Raw genomic sequence first — 14,599 nt, 5'->3', positions numbered from 1 at the left:
CAGGTATACACCACCATCCCTGGGTGTATTCATTTTTGCACTACTTTTTTTGTTTTGTTTTGTTTTCGAGGTCGGGTCTCACTCTGGCCCAGGGTGACCTGGAATTCACTATGTAGTCTCAGGGTGGCCTCAAACTCATGATGATCCTCCGACCTCTGCCTCCCAAATGCTGGGATTAAAGGCATGGGCCACCACGCCCAGCTGCACTATTTTTAAATATTTTTTATTTTCTTGTGGTTCATTAGCATTAGGGAGTGAACCCAGGGCTTTGCACATGGTAAGGTTGAGCAAGTGCTCAACCACTAAACTACATGCCCAGTCACTGTTTGCAATTACCATAGGTTTTCTTTTTCTTGTTGTTTTTTTGAGGAAGGGTTTCATGGTAGCCCAGGCTGACTTGGAATTCACTATATAGTCTCAGGGTGGCCTTGAACTCACGGTAATCCTCATACCTCTGCCTCCCAAGTGCTGGGATTAAAGGCATGCACCACCATGCCCAGCACAGTTATTGTAGCTTTATAATGAGCTTTGATATCAGATATGGCAAGCCATCCCATTTTATTCATTTTCAAAAGATTTTGACTTTGGCTTTTCTGGGGCTTTTAAATAGATGATAGATAGACAGACAGACAGACAGACAGACAGATAGATAGATAGATAGGGCAACTAGTGGAAATTATATCATTTAGCTTTTGGCTGCTTGATATAGGTATCTATTTTGTAAATATTTAATCCATGCCTTTTATGTTGACAGGCTCTGGCCTACAAATGTCCCATTTGCCTCCCTGTTCACCTTCCCAACTAACACTGTTATTGCCCCGCCCTGTGACCTTAATCTCTCCAAAGCTGGGGGAGGAAGGAAGGGGGGTGTGCATATGGCCCTTCCATCTCCAGAGGAGGATGTCGGAATCCGAAGGCAGGAAAGGTGAGAGCAGCTGTCCACCCCTGCAGACCCTTAGAGCCACTATCGGCTCTGCTCCATCCTTATCTTCTCACCTACTCCCTGACCACTGCTCATCTGAACCCTATCTGCAGAGAGCCTCCTAGTGACCACAGTATGATCACCCTCTTCCCCCATCCCAGCCATCCCCAAATAGAGCCTCTTAGCCACCTGAGCCCAGACACCGAGCCTAACCCATACTTTGTTCTCCATGGCCCCAACCTTATCCACAGCCTAAGTTCCCAAATGAAACCTAACCCCAATCCTGACCCTCACCCTTATCCTAGCACCTACTCCCACTCTAACTCAAAATCCAGCCTCACACAGAATTTTCATCCAAACCCCAACAACAGACTACAACCCCCCACAGTTAGAATCAAACCCCACCCTAGTTACAGACCTTACCATGAGCTCAAAAGGGACCTACCCTCTACCAGATTCCAGTACTGTTAGTGAATGTGGTTCCTGGCTGTCTGGAAATAGTACAGGCTCTTTTAAAAACACAAAATGGGGCTGGGGAGATAATTCAGTGGATAAAAGTGCTTGCAACACAAGCATAAGGGCCTGGGTTAAATCCCTAGCACCCACATTATTTTGTCAAAGCCTGTAAACCCAGTCCTATAGGGGGAGAGACAAGAGACTGACTGGGCTTGCTAATCAGCTAGTCTGACAGACAACAGCAGCTTCGGGTTCAAGAGAGACTCCAACTCAAACAATATGGAAGAGCAACAGAAGAGAACACTCAGCTTTCTCCTCTGGCCTCCACACAAGTGCACAAAGGGCACACGAACCTGCATACACATGCATACACTCTACATACACATGCCATACTACCACAGGTACTACACACACATAAACACACGCATGCACATGTGCTCTAAAAAACCCACAAAGTGAATACAGAACAAGATGATGGTGTACTAGGCTGAGAGATCACTGGCATCTGAATCGGCGTCTGACCCTTGATTCAGCAACTTCAGCAAGTCACTTAATCCTTTTGCTCAATTTCCTCATCTTCAAGCTGGGAATAATAGCACATGTCAGGCATTCTTTGGAACACTGAACAAATGAACTTAATCCTCATAACACACCTGCAATGCGGGCACCATATTACCATCTCCATTGTACAGCTGAGGAAATTAAGGCTCAGATGGATTGCATAATTTGATTAAGACAATATTTAGCTTCCAAATGGTAAAGTCAAAAGTTAAACTGAAACAGCTGACTTCCTACAAAGCTGGGGCTCTAAACCTGCTACTGCCCTTCAGTAGGCAATGTGGGGGTCTTGAAAGAAACCACTGAAAATGCAAATGTAATTTGCAATGCAACATGCAAATTCTATTCTAAAGTGACCCTAACCTTGATCCTAAACCCAGTCCCAACCTGTTCAAATACCCAGCCTTAACCCTAAGTCTCAACTAAACTGCACTCTCCCCTATATTTAAACCTAACCTGACCCTGACCCAAAATCCACCACTCAAATTTAACCTTAAATTTATCTCCATTTGTGAGCTGAAACATAATGGTTGGAGCTCTGTGTCCAGCCAAACCCTACTTTATTTGGGAACACACTCATCTTCACTCCTCCACAAATATTACTCCACCCTAATCTTAATCCTAACACTAATTGTTACTGTTCATACCAAAACCCAGGCATTCTTCAACTCTCCCTAATGGTGCATGCTTTTCTTCCTTCCTTCAGAAAGAATGATGACATCAGGCAGAAAGCTGCTATAATTGCCCTAGTTCTCCTCCCTGACTCTGTTTCTCCATACAGACACCATCCCAGAGCCCAGTCAAGCCAATGGGGCAGGCCCTGGTCCTGAATGGGGGCTGTGTCCTGGACCTCCAGCCATGGGGGATGATATCAATGGGGTATCGGGCCTTGGAACTCCTAGGCGAAGGACCCAGCACAACAAACACAAGACAGTGGCAGTAGCCAGTGCCCAGCGGTCACCCCGGGCACTCTTCTGCCTCACCCTGGCCAATCCCCTTCGACGATCCTGCATCAGCATCGTGGAGTGGAAGTATCCTGGGAGGCTCAGGGGTAAGGATCAATAGGATACAAAGAACCAAAGATCAAGTCAAGGCTTGAGCAGAGAAAGGCTGAGGACATCAGTGACCAAGGGTCAAATAAAAGAAAAGGATTTCTGGGCTAGGGGTATATAGTTCAATTCTAGCGTGCTTACTTAGCATATGAGATGCCCTGTATTTAAACTGCAGCACTGCAAATAACAAAGAGAAAGGGGGCTGGAGAAATGGTTTAGTGGTTAAGGCACTTGCCTGCAAAGCCAAAGGACCCATGTTCAATTCCCCAGGACCCACGTAAACCAGATGCCCAAAGGGGTGCATGCATCTGAAGTTCGTTTGCAGTGGCTGGAGGCCCTGGTACATTCTCTCTCTCTGTCTGTCTGTCTCTCTCTCTCAAATAAATAAATATAAATAAAATATTTTTTAAAAAAAGAGAAAGGATCAAAAACTTGATTTGAGGGGTAGGCCAGCAAGACAAAGGTCACTGGAGTCAAGAGTCAAGTACTAAGGCCAGCATAGTTGCATATGCCTATAATCCTCAAACTTGGGAGGCTGAAACAAGAGGATTGAAAGTACAAGACCAGACTAGGCTACATAGCATGATTCTGTGACAAAAAGAGTTGGGCTAAGGAAATAACTCAAATAGTAGTACTTGCTTGGCATGCAAAACTCCTTGGGTTGGATCTCCAGCACCTCATAAACCAGGCATGGCAGTACATGCCTGGAATCCCAGAATGTGACAGGTAGAGACAGGTGGATCAGAAGTTCAAGGTCATCTCAGCTAATTAGCAAGTAGTAGGCCAGCCTGAGCTACATGAGACCCTGTCTCAGAAAAAATCAAAGCAAGAGTTGGGAATGATAATGGTTGAGAGGGAGGAGTCAAAGGTCAAGGCCTTTGTCTGGTGGGGGGGGGGTTGACTTCTTGAATTCAAGAATCAGTATTGGGTGGGGAAGACCCCAAGAAAAATGTAAGGGTTCCAAGGCCACTCTACCAGGGTCCTTGACTGTGTCCACCTGAGGCCTTTTGACATCCTCATCCTGCTGACCATCTTTGCCAACTGCGTGGCCCTGGGGGTCTACATCCCCTTCCCTGAGGATGACTCCAACACTGCCAACCACAACTTGGTGAGGCCCACCCTATCCCCAGCCAGATTGCAGCTTCATTAGATCCACACCCCAAGCCATCAAACCAAGCTCCACCCCTCTTGAACCCACCTTGCCCCTGCCCACGCCAAGCTATGCAATCCCTTGCTTTATAGACACCTTTTCTGACCTCATCTTCAAATAACTCCCTGACTTCCTGCCCCTGTCCCATTCTGCCCCCAGGAGCAGGTGGAATATGTATTCTTGGTCATTTTCACTGTGGAGACTGTGCTCAAGATCGTAGCCTATGGGCTGGTGCTCCACCCCAGCGCCTATATCCGCAATGGCTGGAACCTACTGGACTTCATCATTGTCGTGGTGGGGTGCGCGCATCTGGTGGGGAAGGATCACCCCATCTTAGTTTGCATTCTTACTACCTTCAGGCCCACCAAATTCTGGTGTCAGGAAGTGATTGCTTCAGACGGCCCCTATTTGTGAACCAGAATCAGGAAGATGGATGGAAGAATGGATGGATGGACAGACAGAAATTTTGTTTTTTTACAATAGGATATCACTCTAATCCAGACCATACTAACCTCTAACTCTTGGGGTTTCTCTGACCTCAACTGCTAGTTAAAGATTGAGTCACACCTGGCTAAATTATACTAACATATTGGATGCCACTTGTTTCCAGTTACATAGTCCTGTGCTTTTGTGGGGTGAAAGGAGGTCAAGCCCGAGGCCTGACTCCCCCTTCTCCATCCCATGTTCCCCCATCAGGCTGTTCAGCGTGCTATTGGAGCAAGGACCTGGGCGACCAGGCGATGCCCCTCATACTGGGGGAAAGCCAGGAGGCTTCGATGTGAAAGCATTACGGGCATTTAGGGTGCTGAGGCCACTGAGGCTGGTGTCTGGGGTCCCGAGTAAGTGGCACACACCATGGGGTTGGAGGCAGGGTTGAGGGAGGGCTGAGCTGACCCCGATCCTCCTCACTACAGGCCTGCATATCGTGCTCAATTCCATCATGAAGGCGCTGGTGCCACTGCTGCACATTGCCCTACTGGTGCTCTTCGTCATTATCATTTATGCCATCATTGGACTCGAGCTGTTCCTAGGACGCATGCACAAGACATGCTACTTCTTGGGATCTGGTCAGCTAGCCACCTTTCAGGGCACAAGACACATCCCCTCCTTGGCTCCTGGGCCCCATCTTGCATCTAGGAAACCCACTCAGTTACTCACCCCCAAGCTCAGGTTACACCCCTTCATAACCAAGCCTCACCCCTATATTCAAGATTCAGCACTTAAGTTCCAGACTACAACCCATATCTACAAACAGCTGTGCCTCTATTTCAAGAGTGCAGCCACAAGTCAGGGCCCTGCCCTGTGGTGACATTCTCCAGAGCTGTCCTCAGATGCTTAAACACTTTATGCAGACCCCAACCTAATCCTTGCCTCTACTCTATTTTCAAAAGACTCTCAAATTCCCAAGACTCTGCCCCCACCCTCAGGCTTATGCCTCACTCTTAGTTTAAGAGACTATGCAAGTTTTACAGTCCACTTGCCAGATCCCTAATGGTGTGACTCTCCACTTCCCAGTGGTACAAAATCTAGCCCTGGCAGGGTTTTGCCTTAGTGGGGGAGCTAGAGCTTGCTCTTGCCTTAAAAAAATGGGGCTCTGAGTCAAACTTCCCATGAGGGTGGGGCTCCAAAGTGGCATGGACTGTGGGTGACTGTGCTTCATAACCCTGAGTTCCAATTTTCCCACAGACATGGAGGCAGAAGAGGACCCGTCGCCTTGCGCATCTTCAGGCTCTGGGCGTGCATGCACACTGAACCAGACTGAGTGCCGCGGGCGCTGGCCAGGGCCCAACGGTGGCATCACAAATTTTGACAACTTCTTCTTTGCCATGCTGACAGTCTTCCAGTGTATTACCATGGAAGGCTGGACAGATGTCCTTTACTGGGTAAGGTGGGCAAGTAGGTGCATAGTTGGGAGACTGCACCTGCCCTTCTTCCCCAGCTTAGGTGGGCATGTGTGCATGTTCTGAGGGAAGTATGCATTCTCTCTCTCTCTCTCTCTCTCTCTCTCTCTCTCTCTCTCTCTCCAGATGCAGGATGCCATGGGGTATGAGCTACCCTGGTTGTACTTTGTAAGCCTTGTTATCTTTGGGTCCTTCTTCGTCCTCAATCTTGTGCTTGGAGTCCTGAGTGGGTAAGATGCCTATCCTCCTACAGTCCCCCCATTCACAGCCTCTTTCCCTTTTCTGTGCTGACAAACTCTTAGGCATCCTTCAAAATCCATCTGAGTAGGGCTTGGTGGCACACACACAAACATATGCACCAAATAGTTAATTTTTAAAGAAGGATAAATAAAGAGGGAAGGAGAGATGTTGCAACTAGAAATATCAACATCAAAGCCAGGCATGATGGTACACATCTGTACTGAACATCTGAGAGGCAGAGGCAGGTAGAGTTTTGAGGTGAGCCTGGGCTAGTAGTGAGATCCTGCCTTAAAAAATGAGGGGGCTTAGGCCGGGCGTGGTGGTGCATGCCTTTAATCCCAGCACTTGGGAGGCAGAGGTAGGTGGATCACTGTGAGTTCGAGGCCACCCTGAGACTACATACTGAGTTCCAGGTCAGCCTGGAGTAGAGTGAGACCCTACCTCGAAGAACCAAAAAAAAAAAAAATGAGGGGGCTGGAGAGATATCTTAGCAGTTGAGGCACTTACCTGCAAAGCCAAATGACCCCAGTTCGGTTCCCTAGAAGCCATGTAAGCCAGATGCACACGCATCTGGAGTTCCTTTGCAGCTGTTGGAGGCCCTGGTGAACCCATTCTCTCTGTGCGTCTCTCTCTGTCTCTCTCTCATAAATAAATACATAAATATTTTTGAAAGTGAGGACAGGCCTCATGGGAAAGTACTGAGTAAAAATGTGAAAGATGGAGCTGCAGAGATGGCTTAGCGGTTAAGGCAATTGCCTACAAAACCTAAGGACCCAGGTTTGATTCCCAAGGACACAAGTAAACCAGATACACAAGGTGGTGCACGCGTCTGGAGTTCATTTGCAGTGGCTAGAGGCCCTGGTGTGCCTATTCTCTATCTGCCTCTTTCTCTGCCTCTGTCAAATAATTAATTAAATATTATTTAAAATGGGAAAGAAGCCGGGTGTGGTGGCACACGCCTTTAATCCCAGCACTTGGGAGGCAGAGGTAGGAAGATCATCATGAATTTGAGGCCACCCTAAGACTAAATAATGAATTCCAGGTCAGCCTGGGCTAGAGCGAAACCCTACCTCAAAATAAATAAATAAATGTGAAAAAGATGGGGTAGTAAACCATATGGTAATCTGAAGGGATAGCGTTCCAAGCCACAGGCTAGTCAGTACTTTTGTACTAGAATGTGCTTGACATATCCAAAGAATAGCTAGGATGCTAACTAGTGTGGGTGGAATGGTTAAGTCATGGACACTGGAGTGGCTCCTTTACCTAGCCTTCTCCCCTTCTCCCTCAGGGAGTTCTCTAAGGAAAGAGAGAAAGCAAAAGCACGAGGTGATTTTCAGAAGCTTCGGGAGAAGCAGCAGATGGAGGAGGACCTGCGTGGCTACCTGGACTGGATCACACAGGCTGAGGAGCTGGACCTCGAGGACCCCTCAACAGAGGGCAACACTGCTTCTCTGGCTGAAGAGGGCCGGGTTGGCCATCGTAGGCAACTCCAATCTGGCCCTACTTCACTCCTGCCTTAGATGTGGCCTCCCCTCCTGAAACCCAGATCCAGGCTGCAACCACTTTATCCCTGCCCCCAGCTCTGGCTCAGGACACAGAATTTTGAATCCAATTAGCACCCTCTCCCTTAAACATGGCCCTAACTCTCCCTCCAGAGCATCTTCCCCAACTGTTCTATGTCCCCACAGGACCACAGCTGGCCGAGCTGACCAGTAGAAGGCGTGGACGTCTGCGTTGGTTTAGTCATTCCACTCGCTCCACACACTCCACCAGCAGTCACGGTGGGGACCCAAGTGGGTCTGGGAGGGGGGCAGTCTGGGTGAGCAGGCAGAAGAGAAAAATCAAAGGGGAGGCCCAGGATCTTTGTACCATGACCTCTATCCTCCCTGCCCACAGCCAGCCTCCCAGCCAGTGACACCGGCTCTATAGCAGAAAATCCAGGCGATGAGGAAGAGGAAGAGGGGGCTCTGGCCAGCTGTACACGCTGCCTGTGAGAGCTCCCAGCCCATGATCTCTGACCAGTCCACACTCCAGTCCTTTAGCTTCAAACCTTGACCTTAGCCCTGGACCTCTGCCCGCCGCGACTGACTCTCTGGCCCTTATGACACTCACCTCTCCTTGCACTCTTTTCCAGAAACAAGATCATGAAAACCAGAGTCTGGTGAGTTGGGAAAGTTGTGCAACCTTTTGGCCCCATGGCTTTGAGACCTGTCTATTTCCAAGGCCTCGATGACTTCTGAGCTCCCCAACCTGGACCCTCTAGCTAAGGTAGGCCATCTCAATGGTGGGATCTCCTTCCTCCAGTCGACATCTCCGCCGAGCCAACCGGGGTCTCCGCACACGCTGTCGTCGGGCTGTGAAATCCAATGCCTGCTACTGGGCTGTGTTGCTGCTCGTCTTCCTCAACACATTGACCATCGCCTCAGAGCACCATGGGCAGCCTGTGTGGCTCACCCAGATCCAGGGTTTGCCCCAGTCTACCAGCCTTCTGCCCTCTTCCCTACTCCTTCCACCCTAGAAGTTCAAATCCAAGAGTCTTAAGCCCAATACATTGCTTTCCCTCCCAAATAAATGCAGAATCCTTAGCCTGCCCTATCCCATCTTGTAACCTGTACTTATATGGCATGTGTTGTGCGCACCAAGCTCTGTCCTTGGCATTCATGTGTCCAAACTCAATCTCTTGCCCCCAGAACCTTGTGTGATTTAAGTACTGAAGCCCAGAATCCTGATCCCCAAGGTACTGATAAGTGACTGAATCTAGGACTTAGCCCATAAAGGGCAGAGATGGAAATAGAATCCAGACTCTACGTTGTCTGCACAAGTTAATCCTTCTGTGCCTCAGTCTCCCCATCTACAAAACAGAGATAATGACAATATCCCTGAAGTGGGTTGGGAGGATTAAACGAGCTAAAAGGAAAGTACTTAGAACATCTACATAAAGTGTTTGCTGTTGTTATTCCTTAGAATCTTAACCCCAGCCGGGGATGGTGCTGCATGCCTTTAATCCCAGCACTAGGGAGGCAGTGGTAGGAGGATAGATGTGAGTTCGAGGCCATGCTGAAACTACATAGTGAGTTCCAGGTCAGCCTGGACTAGAATGAGACCTTACCTCAAAAAAGTGGGCTGGAGAGATTGCTCATCAGCTAAGGCACTTGCCTGCAAAGCCTAACAACCCAGGTTCAATTGCCCAGTACTCACATAAAGCACAAAGTGATGCATTCATCTGGAGTTCATCTGCAGACACTAGAGGTTCTGGTGCACAAAAATAAAACTAAAAGAATCTCAACCCCAGCCTGATTACTGAGCTTGCCTTGTAGTCCCAAAACCCTAGATTCAGGGCTGAAGGCTTGGCTCAGTGGTACAGTACATGCTCAGCATGTCTGATGAGCTGGGTTCCATCTCCTGGACCAAAAACATATGATACAAGTATAAAAATACAATTTCAAATAATAATCCCTAGATGCTCACTGTTCTCTTGAATTAAAGTCCTCCTGGACTCACAGTGGCTCACTGACTCCCACTCCAACTTGGCCTCTCCAAGCCTCACCTACTCTAACCTATAAACTCGCCCTAGTCCCTAACCCCAAACCCACCCCACCCTGAACCTAGCTAGATAACAAATATCCCAAGATAATCCCAAGGGCCCTAACCCCTTACATGTGCCCATGGCCAAGCCAGTGACTCCTGTTGCTCCCCCCACAGAGTATGCCAACAAAGTACTGCTCTGTCTGTTCACGGTGGAGATGCTTCTCAAACTGTACGGTCTGGGCCCCTCTGTCTACGTCGCCTCCTTCTTCAACCGTTTCGACTGCTTTGTAGTCTGTGGGGGCATCCTGGAGACCACCTTGGTAGAGGTGGGTGCCATGCAGCCCCTCGGCATCTCAGTGCTCCGGTGTGTGCGTCTCCTGAGGATTTTTAAGGTCACCAGGTGTGTATTTGGGAGAGGGGCCCCCAACAATCTACAGTCCAGCCTCAATGATAATTTCATCTGCCCCTCCATTCATTTAGCAAACGCCCATGGGAGCACCTATTGTGCGCTGGGCATCCTTCCTTGCCCTAGGGAAACGCCAGCAAGCAAAGCAGACACAAGTTCCTGCCTTCACAGACAGTACAGTCCACTGGGAATTGTGTCTGCTTTCTTTCTGTCCCCTTCCTTGACCTCAGCTCCTGCTCTAACTTTCTCCCAAACCCATGTCCATGCTCATCTCAAACCCCAAGAACATGATAGACCCTCTAACCCCAGTCCCCTACCACATTATCCACAGATCCACTTACAACCCTGGCATCCAATCCCAAGACCAATACAATTTCCCGCCTTAGCCTAGCTCTCAGCCCCATCATGAAGTACCAACTATAATGCCATCCTCAGCCCCCCAGTATATCCCTACCCCTAGGTAGCACCTCTTCTCCAAATGCAACACCATTCTTGGTCCCAGTTCCAATCCTCTCCCCGTTCCCTCTTCTACAATAATCCTCAGCCACAACCTTATCCCAACTCCATCTCCAGTTCCAAGCCTCTACAACCCCATCCCTAGCCCATCCAGGTCCCAACCTGAAATCCAATTCTATCTACATCTCCATCGTAACCTCCCCTGCCACTGCCCACCTAATGCCAGTCCTAACCCCAAACTCAGCATTCTCTTCTTTCTTACTCTCACTAAATTCCAACTCCCACATCGCCCAACCTTGATATCACAGCCTGTTTCAACCCCACTTTGCCCCATTGTATCCTGAGCTGGGGCTCTTCTTATCGCCTGGCTCTCCAGGGGATGTCAGTTCTGTCCCTTTCATATCTCTGCTGCAGACACTGGGCATCTCTGAGCAATCTGGTGGCATCCCTGCTAAATTCTATGAAGTCCATCGCATCCTTGCTACTTCTTCTCTTCCTCTTTATCATCATCTTCTCCCTGCTTGGTATGCAGCTGTTTGGGGGCAAGTTCAACTTTGATCAGACCCACACCAAGCGAAGCACCTTTGACACTTTCCCCCAGGCCCTCCTCACTGTCTTTCAGGTGAGGTCTGGAGACCCTGAGATGAGTGGGTTGTTGAGGCTCTGGAGTTACAGGGCCAAGCATTTGGTGAATTCCTCCCCCCAGATCCTGACAGGTGAAGACTGGAACGTGGTCATGTATGATGGTATCATGGCCTATGGTGGCCCTTTCTTCCCAGGAATGCTAGTATGCATCTATTTCATCATCCTGTTCATCTGTGGCAACTGTATCCTCAGAGCTTTGGGGGTCTGGATAGGGTGGGATAAGGGTGGATAAAGGGGCCTGGACAGTCCACAGGCAGGCTGCTTTTCCATCTTTACATTCTGAGCTCACCACAGATATCCTGTTGAATGTGTTTCTTGCCATTGCGGTGGATAACCTGGCCAGTGGGGATGCAGGCACTGCCAAGAACAAAGGCAGGTGAGCTCTAGCTACACTTCAAGATACACTTCCATTGAGACCTCTGACTAGGAACCCCAAACACACACCATACCACCAAAGATTCCTCCAGTTGCCCTGGTAATACCCACCTCCAGATATCGGGTGTTGGATCTCATTCATTCAACACACATTTATCGAGTACTCCCTTTGTGCCAGATCCTGTTGTAGATGCTATAGAGACAGCAGGGGTCAAGGAAGACAGAAAGGAAAACACACAAAAGGCAAGCAAGTGGGCTGCTGAGATGGCTTAGCGGTTAAGAGCTGGCCTGTGAAGCCTAAGAACCTCGGTTCAAGGCTCGACTCCCCAGGAACCACGTTAGCCAGATGCACAAGGGGCACATGCATCTGGAGTTTGCTTGCAGTGCCTGGAGGCTCTGGCGTGCCCATTCTCTCTCCCTCTCTATCTACCTCTTTCTCTCTCTCCATCTGTCACTCTCAACTAAATAAATAAAAATAACACACAAAAAAAAGTCAAACAAGTGTATATATAACTTAGGAATATGGGCTGGAGAGATAGCTTAGTGATTAAGGCATTTGCCTGCAAAGCCAAAGGATCCCGGTTTAATTCTCCAGGACCCACATAAGCCAGATGCACAAAGGGGCACATGCATCTGGAGTTCGTTTGCAGTGGCTGAAGATCCTGGCACACCCATTCTCTCCCTCTCTCTTTCTCTCTCTCTCTCTCTCTCTCTCTGTGCCTCTTTCTTTCTCAAATAAATAAATAAATAAAATATATATATTTTTTAAAAAGAATATGTTGGGCTGGGCGTGGTGGCACATACCTTTAGTCCCAGCACTTGGGAGGCAGATGTAGGAAGATCACCATGAGTTTGAGGCCAGCCTGAGACTACATAGTGAATTCCAGGCCAACCTGAGCTACAGTGAGATTCTACCTTGAAAAAAAATGAAAATGTTGGGCTGGAAGGATGGCTTAGTGGTTAAAGGTGCTTGCTTGCAAAGCCTGATGGCCCAGGTTCAATTCCCAAGTACCCACATAAAGCCATATGCACTGCTTTGCATCTGGAGTTTGTTTGCAATGACAAGAGGCCCTGGCACACCCATTCTCTCTCTTCCTTCTCTCTCTCTTTCTCTCTGATTCAAATAAATAAATAGTTGAGGGCTGGAAAGATGGCTTAGCTGTTAAGGCACTTACCTATAAAGCCTAACGACCCTAATTCAACTCCTCAGTACCCACATAAAGCCAGATTCACAAAGCGGTGCATGCATCTGGAGTTTGTTTGCAGGGGCAAGAGGCTCTGGCACAATAATATTCTTTCTCTCTCTCTCTCTCCCTCACTCCCTCCCCCCCCCCCGGGCATGGTGGTGCACACCTTTAATCCCAGCACTCGGGAGGCAGAGGTAGGAGGATCACTGTGAGTTTGAGGCCACCCTGAGACTCCATAGTGAATTCCAGGTCAGCCTGGGCTAGAGTGAGACCCTACCTCAAACCAATATATAGCTGAAAAAATAAAAATAAAAAAGAATATGTTAATAAGTAATGAAGAAAAAGAAAGCAGAATTAAGCTATAATGAGAAATGAAACCAGGCACCTGGTAGAGTATGCCTATAACCCCAGCATTTGGAAGGTTGAAGCAGAAAGATAATGAGTTTAAGACCCGCCTAGGCTACAAAGCAAGACTGACTCAGGAGAGAAAGATAGAGAGAGGCAGACATTGATTTACAACAAAACACCAGTGCTAGGGCTGGGGAGATGGCTCAGAAGTTAGTGCTTGCTTGCAAAGCCTGTCAGCCTAGGTTCAATTCCCCAGTACCCACATATAGCCAGATGCACAAAGTAGCATATGTGTTTGGAGTTCATTTGCAGTGGCAAGAGGTTCTGGCATGCCATGCCCATATTTTCTCTCTCTCTCTCATTCATATATATATATATAATACATGTATATTATATATATATATATTTATCTATAAAATTTATTTTTAAAAATAAATAAATAATACCAGGGCCAGGGACATAGCTTAGAGGTAGAATACTTACCTAGTGGTGTGAGGTCCTGGGTTCCATCCTCAGCACTATAAACAAGCAAGCAAAAACCATCAGGAGGCAGGAACTGAGAGAGAAAAAAAGAGGGTGGTATGGTATGAGGTTACATGGTGGTAGAAATAGAGGATCCAAGCCGGGCGTGGTGGTGCACCTTTTAATCCCAGCACTCCGGAGGCAGAGGTAGGAGGATCGCCGTGAGTTCAAGGCCACCCTGAGACTACATAGTGAATTCCAGGTCAACCTGGACTACAGTGAAACGCTACCTGGAAAAAAAACAAACAAAAAAAGTTGGTATTGTATATATGCAAATACAATGATTGAGATGGGGAGGTAATATGATGGAGAATGGAATGTCAAAGGGGAAAGTTGGGGGGGAGGGAGGGTATTACCATGGGACTTTTTTTATAATCATGGAAAATATTAATAAAAATTAAATTTAAAAAAAGAGCAAAAAAAAAGACTTAAAAAATAAAATAAAATAAAAAGAGAGAGAGAGAGAGAGAAATAGAAGATCTGTATTGAAGGCATTCCAGGCCAAAATGAGACTTTGGCTTTTACTCTTGGTAGGCAGAACCATGGGAGAGTTGTAAACAGAGGAAGCCTGTGCCAGGCTCCTTCTGGATGCTGTGAAAATAGACTGCTTAGGGTTGAAGACAGAAGCAGGAAGACCCAAGAAAGATCTGACCTGACTCTAGTGCCCCCTAGCCTTGCTCATCTTCTCCCACTTGCAGCAACCACTCCTTATTTCCTTGCACAGGGAGAAGAGCAGTGAGGAAAATCCTCCGCAGGAGAATGGAGATTTGGTAAGTCAGAAGCCTGCGTGCTGCCTACCACCCATACCTGTCTAGATGTGCATGGCTTTAACCCCATACTTTGCCTATCCATT

The 14,599-nt window shown here is 48.0% G+C and overlaps 1 protein-coding gene across 1 annotated transcript in view; it reads left to right on the top strand.

The window, feature by feature from the left end:
- Positions 1-900: 900 nt before the first annotated feature.
- Positions 901-14,599, top strand: part of Cacna1f (calcium voltage-gated channel subunit alpha1 F) — a 33,560-nt gene continuing 19,861 nt past the window's right edge. The window contains exons 1-18 of the mRNA XM_004670069.2: positions 901-925; positions 2,718-2,967; positions 3,991-4,096; positions 4,298-4,437; positions 4,835-4,977; positions 5,053-5,205; positions 5,825-6,021; positions 6,166-6,269; positions 7,568-7,758; positions 7,968-8,060; positions 8,176-8,269; positions 8,414-8,440; positions 8,584-8,744; positions 9,982-10,207; positions 11,084-11,291; positions 11,376-11,496; positions 11,609-11,690; positions 14,471-14,516. Of these exons, the coding sequence (XP_004670126.2) occupies positions 901-925; positions 2,718-2,967; positions 3,991-4,096; positions 4,298-4,437; positions 4,835-4,977; positions 5,053-5,205; positions 5,825-6,021; positions 6,166-6,269; positions 7,568-7,758; positions 7,968-8,060; positions 8,176-8,269; positions 8,414-8,440; positions 8,584-8,744; positions 9,982-10,207; positions 11,084-11,291; positions 11,376-11,496; positions 11,609-11,690; positions 14,471-14,516 (2,367 nt within the window). The remainder of the gene's footprint in view (positions 926-2,717; positions 2,968-3,990; positions 4,097-4,297; positions 4,438-4,834; positions 4,978-5,052; positions 5,206-5,824; positions 6,022-6,165; positions 6,270-7,567; positions 7,759-7,967; positions 8,061-8,175; positions 8,270-8,413; positions 8,441-8,583; positions 8,745-9,981; positions 10,208-11,083; positions 11,292-11,375; positions 11,497-11,608; positions 11,691-14,470; positions 14,517-14,599) is intronic.

The sequence above is a fragment of the Jaculus jaculus genome, chromosome X (assembly GCF_020740685.1).
Source record: "Jaculus jaculus isolate mJacJac1 chromosome X, mJacJac1.mat.Y.cur, whole genome shotgun sequence".
Classification (NCBI taxonomy): Eukaryota; Metazoa; Chordata; class Mammalia; order Rodentia; family Dipodidae; genus Jaculus; species Jaculus jaculus.
This window is presented reverse-complemented; position numbering and strand designations above follow the sequence as displayed.